A 12,206-nucleotide genomic window follows, 5' to 3' on the forward strand; every position below is an offset into this window, starting at 1 on the left:
TCCTATTGTGATTTGTATCCCACACCCCTCTTTTGGTGCAAAACAATCCATTATTTCTGCTTTTTGTTGGGTCCATATTCTGTCTCAGTTCCTACTAACTCAAAGCAAACCCAGAGGTAAACAGACTACATGCTTGACCAGTTCAATGTGGTTTTACTGCAGTGCAGAGCAAAATTTCCACTGCAGCACTGAATAGGATTGTTAAAGCAGCACTATGGGTGATGGAAGGTCACAGCAGCAGGTTAATCTTGGGAGAGAGAGGGAGAAATGGATTATCAGCACCTGATGCCAAGTTGAATAATCTGAACAGTAACATTAGTCACATAGTTTCTACTGTCATTCAATTAGTCAAGTCGTAACTAGAATCACTAACATACAAAAGAATCACAACTGAAAAGCCAAAAAATCTGTTATGGTGATGTTCTAAAAAGGCCATCTTTGAAATGAATCACAGTCATACAGAAACCACTGCAATTTTTCAGAAAGAAATGTTTTGTACAAGCAGAGAAAAAAAAAAACCTACCAAAAGGTTTTAACAATTGATTTAATGTCTCTTTAGAAGACAGTTTTATGTTAAAATAATTCATAAAACAGCGTATTAGGATAGTCAAATTTATGCTTATTCAATCCAATTAAGTTTTCTATGTATACTCATGAAAAGGCGCTTTGAAGGATAATTTTAACTCTATAATTCATAAAATATCTGGTTTCTCAGTTTTTCATATAAAATACAATTTGCATCTGTTTTTGTAGTACACTACTGGAACTTTAAATATATTCCTTTGAACCTTTTTAAAATTAATTTGTTCTAATTTCCTTATATTTTTACACCCACCGTCCCCAAGTCCCCACAACAGACTATCCCAGATTAATTTTTTCAAAAACACAAATAGACTTTAAATGTCCACCTGAATAGTGAATTATAGTGTGTGTGGTTTCATTTTTTATTTACTCAACCATACTTCAGAGCCATGGCTTGCAACTACTTAGTTCCGACAACTGAACACAAGTGGCAGGAGTAACAGCAACACAACTCAGCAGCAAAAGCAATAGGTCCAGTTAGTACCTCTGTCAACAGAAGGGCTGGCTTTGTAGTGGCCTACTCCGCTTTGACATGGCTTGTGTATCACCAGCAGTGCATGCACAAAAAAAGACAAGCCCTGTTTTATGGTACATGCTCACTCTACATACGAAGCCAAACCCTAATACTCTCACAAGAAGTATTTAATCAAAGCTAAACAGAGTACCATCGTCTGTTTTGTTCAACTGTCTATCCATTAAATGACCATTTAAATTCTATTCCACTTGTAGGCTTTTGATCTAGATATTTTGAGACTACTGGAATTCCTGTTACAATGTTGAATATAAGCTCTTCAGGCCAGAGGCCATATGCTGATTACACCTACACAGAGGCTGTCTATGTGTCTAATACAAAGAACATTCATTCTAACTCTCACAATCAATAACTAACAAAACTGATGAGAAACTATCATTATGAATTTGTTTTAGACTTTATATGGAAGCTTCTTTATGAACTTCCTGTTTAACTTATGTTCTCCTGCTATCAGAGCCGCTCAGTTCAGTAATTCAATAATTCACCTGTATTTCACTGAATTATGATTAAGTTTATTTAAGATGGATTATATAAAACATTATCAGCAACAACAGAATCCATTCATTTACTTCAAGCTGGAGCCTAACAGCAGCAAATGCCAGCAGGACTTGCTTTGTAAAAGAGCTATCCAAAGGAAAAGAAATTCATACATTATGTACATATATTCATACACATAATAGAAACTTAACTTCGTGAACAGACAGAGCCCTGAAAGAGGCATGCTTTCTTGGCTCAGAATATTGTTCCCAGACAAAAGCTTGGTTAAGTTATAGTTAGGATTATAAATCAATCTAGCTTACAGTGAAAGAAACTTAAAGTACATAGAAAGGTAAGAAGCAGAGAAAGCAGAAATCCAAGTTAAGAGAATATATAAAAATCCTGTAATTAAAAAGTGGAAGAATTAAAAAAAATACAGCCCATGCCCTCCCTACGTGTATGTGCTACAGATAACTAACTTGTACTGCAAAGTCAGGTAGAAGAAAGCCCTCCTCAAATTTGCAAATACTTTTCCTTCCAGAATAAACCCTCATCCTTCTCCCTCATTTCCACCAAGACAGGTCTCAAGATTCATGCACAGTGTAAAACTGCATTACACCATTGTAAAAACTATTTACAAGCTATACATCTATTAAAGCCACAAGTCATTCTGACACAATAAATTCTGCAGCCCTATTTACATCCAGGATTTAGGCCTGGTTCCCACGTGCACAGTCAATGGATTTGGGCTTCAGCTGGATTCTTTGCTCACGGCAGTTACAGTTTGGGTAGTATCTTCTGTACAGCTATATGATTACAGGACATGATTGCACAAGCCTGCACACACAAAGCCATTTACAAGTGTTAAAATGGTGAAGTGCTAAATTTGCCTATTTTAGAACACAATTATTCTAAGCAATACTTACTTTGTTGCACACAGTAAACTCCTAACTGTATAGGTCAGCTTAACTACAGAGTTGTATTTATGTCATAAATTAGACACAACATGTAAGGTTATAAATTATTATTTTCCAAAAAACATAACCAACTCGAACCTTTTAGAACCACAGGACATGACAAACACTTAAGGACAGAGAAGAGTCTAGGAGTCCAAATGCCCATTATCAAAAGTAAGTTCTGGTCCATTGCATTTGAATTACTTTTGACAATGCGAGCTAGTTTGTTAATTTTACCCTAGGTGAATTCAAAAAACAAGTAAGCTACATGGTAACAAAATCTGTATTTATGAAAATTAATAAATTGCATAGACTTCCTAACAGTCATATAGCACACTTACCCATTCCCTTTTAACCTCCATCAGGAAAGCAATGATTTAAAGCAAGGCAGAATTATAACACATTTCACAAAAGTGTCTTACTTATATTAACTTTTCTAAGAGTAGCCCATTTAAGCAATTACCACAGAGCAGGAGATAAATCCCACAAGAATCAGCCATCAGGTTTAATTATTGTCAAAAGTAAGTTAAATAAAGAAAATTGAGAGTAGTTACCCTACTTTTGTAGAGTAAGTTAAAATAAAGTCCAAAAGTAACATACAGAAAGACTCAGATTACCTCAAAATCTCTATTTAAAATGTGTGAAGTGCTCCTTAAAATCATTTATTTTTGGCAAAAATGTTATTTGCCGGCAAGTCTACCTAATAGTGGTTGCTCTTCCTCAAGGAAAAAAATAGTCTACTTATATGCCTAGGCTACAATCTATTTCCCAAGAAAGCAAAGCAACACAGCATTTTTCAATAGCCTAAGGAGACCCATGTACCTGTATCATCTCTCATTTAACAGCTGACTGACTAATACTATTTCTTGATGCAGAATAACAGCACATTGCACTGTTATTCAGAATGGCATTAGGACTCATCCTGAGTCATTCAGTAGTGCTACTAATCCAGCATTTGCCTTTTATTTTCCAAAAGCAGATTCTAATGTCACAAACACGTCAGTGTGACACAGCTCAATCAATTAAAAAAAAGCAACAAACCAAAAAGGTTGAGAGATGAAGGTTCATCTCCCCAGAATACATGGGTTTGAAAAAATAGTTATCATTACAACTTATGAGAATCTACAAAGTGTATTTTTTTTCCAAAATCCATTCTTACTAAACTGTGCCAAAATGCAATAGCTCTTAAAATCTATTTTGTTGGGTAGAACACTACAATGAATATACTTTCCCACAGTGAACAAGGCATCATTTAACAGTTACACTAGGAATTTTCATTATGAATAGACATATACATGTGAAGATCATACTAGTAATTTATTAATATTAATATACGCATTTAATAACTGCAGTCATTAACAACAGAACTATAATTTTAGAGGGAATTAGAGACAAAAGCAGAATATTGCTTTAGAGTTTAACATGATGGTTATAGGCTGACCATATGCCCATATCTCATCTACTTTAAAAAAAGGAAATTATTCTGTATCTACACACCTGCAACCAAATTTTTAGGTTTTGAAGTTTCCATTTTTAGAAATGTCATTTTATCTACTGTATATCCTCTTTAAAACAAATGTAGAAGTATCTCACAAAAGTAGATTAAAAAAACCAGACTAAATTACCATACAAACAATTCCAAGTTACAATTATACTAGATCATTATGTGAAAAACTGTCAACAAGAGTTGTATAAAAAATTTTCAGTCTTACTGAAGAACTATCACCACCATACAAAGACTATGTTAATGTTTATGTGATCATGACAGAAGTGTAGCCATCTTGTAGCTTAGTGTAATTGTTTCACATAGTATTACATTGGATTCTCTTAATAAAGGCAGTTTTCCAAATTAGAAATTTTACACTGCTCTTGTACTATTTTTTTAAAAAGGTAAATTTCTTATTAGAAACATACTTTATTTATTAAAGCAGGTTTTTGATTCCACACATAATAGCCACTCTCTCAAAAGAAAATTACAGTAACTTTATTCCCTTGGAGGACAAGAAATCTCTCACTGAGATAACTTCTGTATAGGAACGTTTTTAAACACATTGACAGACACACACAGCTCAGCATACTAAAACTGATACAATCTACTTATAGATTATGTTTAAACTTTACACTTACAATGAACTGTAAGAAGCTATCCATTATTATAATAGGGTTACTACGTCCTATCACATCATTTTGATATTCACTGAAATATTTTTCTCAAGTCTGCAAAAAATCTTACCATATATAAATTCAATCACACAAGTACAAAAGCTTAAGTAATTTTTTCAAGTAATATCACAATCCCTTCTTACCATGACTATGTCGCCAGGCTGAATAGTAATTTCATCGTGGCTTCTTGATTCAAAAGGATACAGTGCTCTATAATACACTATTTTTACATCCTCCTGAGCAGAAATGGTTAGTGGAGCTTTTTCTGAGCAAAGGAAAAAAAACACAGATACAGGGCGGGGGGGAGAGGAATCAAAACACATTTTTAAATATTTGAAAAATTAGGCGAAAGTGGAGACAAAAATTTAACAAACCTTACATTGTCTGTAGAAGTATTTTATCCCCCTTTTACACAAGGGGAAATATGAAAATTAATTATTTAAAATACAATTTTCTTGCGATTTTCTCTTCTAAACATCAGGTAAAATATAATAATATTTTAAATTTTGTGATATATACATCTATTTTCATAGAAAGAATCATGTATTTATGATGCAACATACATGACTTCTCAAATGCTTCAGTGATATTGTAGGTTAAATCTGATCAGCCATAGTTCAATTCAAACAGTGATGTTCTTGCATATATCAATGGTATCCCAAATACTTTTAGAACCTGCTGGTGAGAGCAGCTTTTAGAGCAGCTTCATTTACAGCCTGACTATACTTCCAAGAAAGGTGTTTCAAGATGTCCTAGTACATACAGATTGGCTGAAAAGAGGTCATTTACAGATGATGTTTTAAAAAAATTACATGCTAAAGATGCAGTATTAGGAAAAGAATAATACAGAAAAACCCCAAAGATATAAGCTAAATTGCTCTTGTATAATGCACTTCCTATTTTGCCTATTTGGTCATAAAAGTGCCCTCTGCTACTCTGCACAAATAAAACCTAGCAAGAAGACATTCGATTAAGTCAATTCTAGATTTGGGCTAAAAGATAGAAGGTAATTTTCCCTTTATGCAATCCTTTGATCAAATATTACATTCCCAATCAATTATATCATGTATGTATCAAAGCCACTTAAGGGGGAAGCATGATTCCCAATACAGGCAAAAATCAGGTTATAAGGCAGAGAAAAAACTCTCAGCTGAAAGTGATCATGTGTGGCAGAAAAAAGGGGATTAATCTTAGACTTCAAGTCATTTGTTCAGTAAGCAACATGCATGGGGAAGGGGAAAGAGGAGAAAGGATAACTAAATGACATATTGCTACTACTCTAAAAAATCCCAAGGCATATATTCCACACCCAAATAAGAATTGTAAAGAAAAGTACAGAAATAATTTTTGACATCTTGCATCAAGATCTTACAACTTACAGCCAAGATTCTCTCTTCAGCTGGCACTGTGAGTCTCACCAACTGTGCTTTATACTCTGCTAAACACCACACTTTTAGGAAGAATAGTGAAGCCTAAAAGAACAACTTTTTGGAGTCTAGAGCTCAATCCATACATGATTTACTTTAATAAGACTAGTAATCCAATCTTGAAACATAATATTCTTCTGTATTAAATGGGAAGACAAAACAGAAAAGAATTGTTCAAGAGGCATGTGCAACAGCATTTCTTGATTTTTTACTCTACCTGCATTTGACCAAGGAGCCTGGACAGCTGGCTTGATTGGCTCTTGATGTGGTTGGAAAAGCTTACTCAGTTTCTCTTGCATTTCTTGTTTCCCCTTATCCTCACTTTCCTTCTTCTTGGTTACTTCTTCCCTTTTTTGCTTTTCATCTTCCTGAATTTTTTTTTGCCACTGAAGTTCTTCTTCTGGTTGCACTCGATCAAGCCGCTGTTTATCCCGTTCCTGGATTCGCCTGTTGGACAATTAAGGGTTTTTTTTAAGCCAGTCAAACGAAGGACCATAAAAGTTGGTTGTCCTTGTGTGTGATCTATAGTATAAAGTGTACTCTTTATGGTTTTTGCATACCCTGTAAGAGTTGTTAATTTTATTTTGGTGAGTTATCAACCACTCTTGATGGTTGGCATCTTCTTACACAATGACTCCTGGAGGGCAAAGGAGAAATGTTCAGAAAGATTTGCTATGACTTCATATGTATTGATAAAGAGAGCTGTGACTCTTAGACAAGTGACAGAACGCTATTTCATATAACCTACTACTGAGTGCAGGCCTCCATTACCGTGAGTTGCTTTGTCTTTGCATTTAAAAAACTACCTTTAATATAATTTTTTATTTTAACTCACATATCAATTCTCTATCTTTACAATACAATTCCACAGAACTCTAAAAGAGGTACAGAGCAACCTGAGCATACAGAAATGATAAACTAGTTACATTTTGGAGCTGAATGTAAGATGGAGAAAAAACATTCAACACTATTTTTTCTTGTCAGAGTTCTTCAGAGATTTGTAAATGCTGAACTCTACCTTCTTTATTGAGGTTGTGATCTCTTCTCCTCTACAGTGACATGAAAATAAATATATTTACCTGTGTTTTTCTAATTATTGTATGAAACTTTACACAGGTATCTTAGAACAGTCTCTTATTCAGCTCGCAATGCTCTGAAAATTAAAAGCTTGATAACATTCAGTACGTTACACTTTCAGTCCCACCTCTTCAATTCAACAACATCTGAGTCTCAGCTTGGGGATTCAACAATATTTGTGTATTCTCTTTTCATAGTTTTCCATGGGATTCATAAATCCTATGCAGTTGTTTTAAGTGATGAACCATATGGAGAAAGGAGGAAAAGAAAAAAAAATCTCCCTTGGTTGAAGAAACAAAACTCTTTGGCATCCAAGAACCCATATATAAGCCCTTCAGTTCCGTGTAACTGTAAGGCTGCTTTTGAAAATCTCTTCCCAAGCAGTCTAATTCAAGCACTCTGAGTATCCCTTTACATCAGCATTGCAAGTTACCATTTTCATTTGCCCTACAATTCCTTTTATTTAATCTAAGCCTGTAGATATCAGCTACAGCTATCATCAGACATTTTCAATAATGAATTCTTACCATAAAGTTTTCCTTGAAACCCAATAAGCAGCAAATCATACACTTTAATTTTTATCTGCTCAGCACTGACTTCAGCTCTAAAATGCAGGAAGAAGTCAGGAATACCGATCAAACAAATTGGTTCTGCTTATTTTCTCAAAGCCACAAACATCCATAGGTAAAACTCAAAATAGCCAAATCAGGAAAAAAAAAAGGCAGTAATCAGCAAATATGGCAGCCCTGATCCTCCTGTTGAGGGGTAAGGAGTAAAAATATATGCAAGCTTCATACAGCACTCTTGCAGAACTATTCAGAAAATTTCACATTCCCAACTGCGAAAGCTAACAAGTCCTTCCCCTCTGACAGAGGACAAGACAACAGAAGAAAAGAATAAATATTCTCTGCTAGAAACAATTTGCACCAGTAAAGATAATTCTAAAGTTCTGTAACAGGTGCACAATGTACTTCATTTTCTTCCATGACCTATTCCACTTCTATACTTTCTTCATACTTACAAAATTATTAACAAACGCATGACAACAAGCTGGTCATTACAGACTTGGCCTACTATATAGAACGTATTTTGTCCAAGGACAACATGAATTCCTGGCCAAAAACTGTGTGAAAAAAAAATATTAATTCCTTAAGTGGAAAATCCACTTTCCAAACAGTAAGTTGGCACCAGAGGGCAAAAATCTCAGGGCTATCAATGCAAGTTTGGCGTTGACAAGAATATTTTCTGAGAGATATCAAGGTACCCAGTATCTGTTTAAGATGGCAGCTACTAACTTACAAGCTCAAAAAAAATCTTTGACTCTCAATGAAATTGCTGATACCATTTCAATAGTCCACATCAGTATACCATGAGCAGAGGTTAAGACACCAGTGTGAAAGGTATCACTTCCTCCTCTATGAAATACTGTCACACCTTTCTGCCTTCAACATAAAGTCATCTAACAAGTTAATAAATTCACTGCTCTGACAGCCTCCTATGTTAATCATGAAATTTGTCCTTCATATGTTCATTTGCAAAGCATTCAGAGCCAATTACTCAGAAGTTTTGTTGCAACACTGAAGCTGCACAACATAGGCATACAGAGGTCAATTTTATTTGACTTGAGTGGTATCTCACCTGGTGAGTTTAGTCAGATGGGCTTTAAACAGGAAATTGAGTTTTTAATTATGTTTCTAGTAGAGTGATTAAGTCTTCCCATACTTATAAACCAAGTTTGCTCTAACTGCTGGAGCAAAAAGAACAGACAAAAATGTATCTTGGGGAGGTGGGGGGTATGTGTGATTTCTTTTTTCCTTTCATAGAAGCTGCAGAATTTTCTTCTTTGATTGTTATGGAAACTAATATCACAAGTTGAAGACAAGGAAGGGAATAAGAAGAGACAGAGAAGCTAAAGAAACACAGGCCTAGGTGTGAGCACCATAGCTTGGGGTTAGGAACAGAAAACTTGATATTCTGCTCTTTTCCTTACTTCCAAGACTCCTGATGTGTTAGTTATTGTGGAATATGACCTCTAATCTGGGATTTACCTATACTTGCTTTTACTCTTTCAATTTCCATTTTTTTCTCACCAGCTCCATTATACCACTCGGGCAGTTCTTATCCCAAACACCAAGAGTAAGGTCTATTCATTTCACTCAAATGTAGGGGTTTTTTTCCCCTCTGAACTGTATATTACTCCCACAATCATACAAGTCTGCATTGAATTAGCCATAAGATAATTAAGACAAATTAGCCATAAGAGGTCTTCAAAAAGACCTCTATCATCCCCAAATATGTATGTCTGTATCTTTGTTTGCTCAATTAAGTTATGTGCATAATTACCAACAAAAAATTGTTAAGACGGTTCTCAGTATAAAGTGATTGTTGTTATCCATTAAGCCAAAAGTTAAAGTGCACATAATCATGATATTAAATTATTCTTTCTTTCTTTGCTTTCACTAGAGCTATTAAAAGGCAGCATATTTCTGTAATCATTATGGGGCAGTATCCAGGTTATGAGTATTAATCATTTACCTTATTAATTTTGGTGTTTGTTGGAAATCGGTAACACTGGCAGACTGCTCATTATCAGGTATACCAATTACAGTTATTTAGAAGCTTGAACATTTGGGCAGCAGTAAGTTTTGCATTACTAATAATGTCTGAATGCTCAACTTGCATGAAAAGTCAGACATAAAGTTTTCCATGGCAGAAGTTTTTCCTTTTTTTTAAATCTGTTTTTTTAAATTTGCATTTTCCTGGAAGGAAGTAGAGTATTTTATTTAATACTCCGAAATAGAACGTTTTTAGTATTCCTATACTTCCAGTACCTCAGCAGCCTTCTTGTTTTCAAGGAAAGTTCCAACATAATTACCATATTTAGTGTAGTTATTTCCTCATGATAGAAAGCTGTTTTCTTAGAAAGTTTACTATTTCTGGTGTTGATCTTTAAGATTTTTAAATGCATAGGTTTTATGTAAATGATTTAAAAATTATCTAAACTTAATTGCTTGCTATGTATAAGATTTTTGTTTGAAGATACAGTTTTCACTAAGACCTTGGTTTGGTTTTGCCCGAAATGTAAAAATTAACTCACCAAGTACTAACACAGGCTATCGATTCACTGTAGGTCACAGTCCATGTAATGCTATAAACAATAGTTTAAGACCTCTTGTTCCCAGGCCTTTGTTTTCATCTCTTGACCAACATTTGTCTACATTAAGAGTATAAAAAACTCACAATTGCTAAAAATTAAATCAAACAGCTACTGATAAATGATGTCAAAATAGAATTGGTTGCTTGCCTATATGCCATTCATTTTACATATATATATTATAAATATATGTAGAAAACAAATTTCCAAGTGTGTAGCAGAAAAACATTAGCTCTATATTCTATGTTAGTATAAAAGACACAGCTAGTTAATTACAATGTTCAAGAACCTCTCTAGGTGTAGAAGTACACTACACATTTAAGCAACACTGCTGAAATCTGTATGTATCAGTGACAGTTAAGAGTCACAGACAGATGTAGAAGCTCATCTCCACAGCACACTTCCCATTCAAGGATAAATCAAGAGATTCTCTGAGGGGTTTTTTTTCATTTCACTGAAATGAAACTTGGCCTAGGTCTTGGGTATTCTTGCTACTTAGTGATATATTGTTTGAGATCAGATTATGCTTCTGGGAATGCAAAGTTTATTTTACTTGTTTGCAAAATGCTTTGCACTCTAACACCTCTACAGAAAAGGCTTAAATTAGAGCAGTTTGTTACCTTTGAGCTTCTTTTTGCTTTTCCAGTTCTACTGTCTTCCTTTCCTGTTCCTTCTGTTTCAGCCTCTCAGCTTCCAAGTTCTTTTGCTTCTGTAGTTGCTGTTTGTTATGTGTTTCTCTCAGCTCCTAGAGAAAAATGTAAAATATGCGTAAACATATACTATGTGAATCGTAACTAATGGCCCCATATATTTCATTGAGAAGTAACAAAACTTGCAAATGGTTGAGTATCTCTGTTCAAACTTACAGTATTGCCAAATGCATTGGCAGACATTTAAGGTAGATTTCAAAGGTCTATAAACCACTTACTGCTTTCCTATCTTTATCCATATAACCTGAGATGTTAAAGGGTTAAGAAACAAGAAAGCCTTTTTTAAACAGGACGCTAAAAAGTTGACAAAAGTTTGACAAAGCTTATTCTGAAAAGTCACTTATGTTTTATTTTGTTTGCTGGTTTCTTGAATTCATTTATTAAATTACATACAAAAATCTGCCTTCTGAGCTGCTCATAATAGCAACTGTTTCAGTTAATTGATTTTATTTTGAAATTAATGGTGATTTACTAAAGAATCTTCAGGATTGTTTTAGATCCCGGAGATTGAACTCCTTAAGCAATGTCTTTGGGAGGAATCGTGGCATAGAGAATATTCATCCATATACGAGTCAGTTTTCCTCTAATTAACTGCAAAGACATTGCCTGAAACATTTAGACTATAAATAATATAAACATCATCTTCTCCTCAAGATTTGTTTTCTGCATTACACCTATTAACACAAATTTTAAGATGTCAGAATAACTACATTACGAAGAGGAGTAGCACATGACCTTTGCAAGGTATTAAAAACATTTCTGATATATGGATGAAAGTTTTAAAAAAAGTTAGGCTGAACCTTGTGTCCTAGCTCTCAGTCTCATTTCATTAATGAAAACTGAATTCAACATCATTAAAGAGATAATCAGTTCTTATATAAATTTTAATTAAAACTCTGCTAAAGCCATGAAACTCACTGAAATATGGAGATAATTTGGGCAATACCATATTTTATGATCACCATTATTTTCCATAGTCACGTTAAAGCTTAGTAGATAGTTAGGATCTAGAATGGATATTACAGAATGTAAAATAAACTACTCTTGCAAAATCACCAGAATTATTGGGGTGGGATATTGCCTTTGGGAAAACTTAATCCTTGAATGCCCACGGTTATAAACATTCAC

At 34.3% G+C, this 12,206-nt stretch overlaps 1 protein-coding gene across 9 annotated transcripts in view; it reads right to left on the reverse strand.

Moving 5' to 3' along the window:
- The window catches only part of ITSN1 (intersectin 1), a 146,347-nt gene that overhangs the window by 56,471 nt on the left and 77,670 nt on the right, over positions 1-12,206 (reverse strand). For 7 of the 9 annotated variants that reach the window (XM_069785192.1, XM_069785191.1, XM_069785190.1 and 4 more), the window contains 4 exons: positions 10,989-11,113; positions 6,355-6,584; positions 4,854-4,975; positions 2,889-2,903 (listed from right to left, as the gene is read on the reverse strand). In XM_069785192.1, the coding sequence (XP_069641293.1) occupies positions 2,889-2,903; positions 4,854-4,975; positions 6,355-6,584; positions 10,989-11,113 (492 nt within the window). The remainder of the gene's footprint in view (positions 1-2,888; positions 2,904-4,853; positions 4,976-6,354; positions 6,585-10,988; positions 11,114-12,206) is intronic. The other 2 variants (XM_069785187.1, XM_069785189.1) reach the window with 1 other exon arrangement.

Source organism: Haliaeetus albicilla, chromosome 6, assembly GCF_947461875.1.
Source record: "Haliaeetus albicilla chromosome 6, bHalAlb1.1, whole genome shotgun sequence".
NCBI lineage: Eukaryota > Metazoa > Chordata > Aves > Accipitriformes > Accipitridae > Haliaeetus > Haliaeetus albicilla.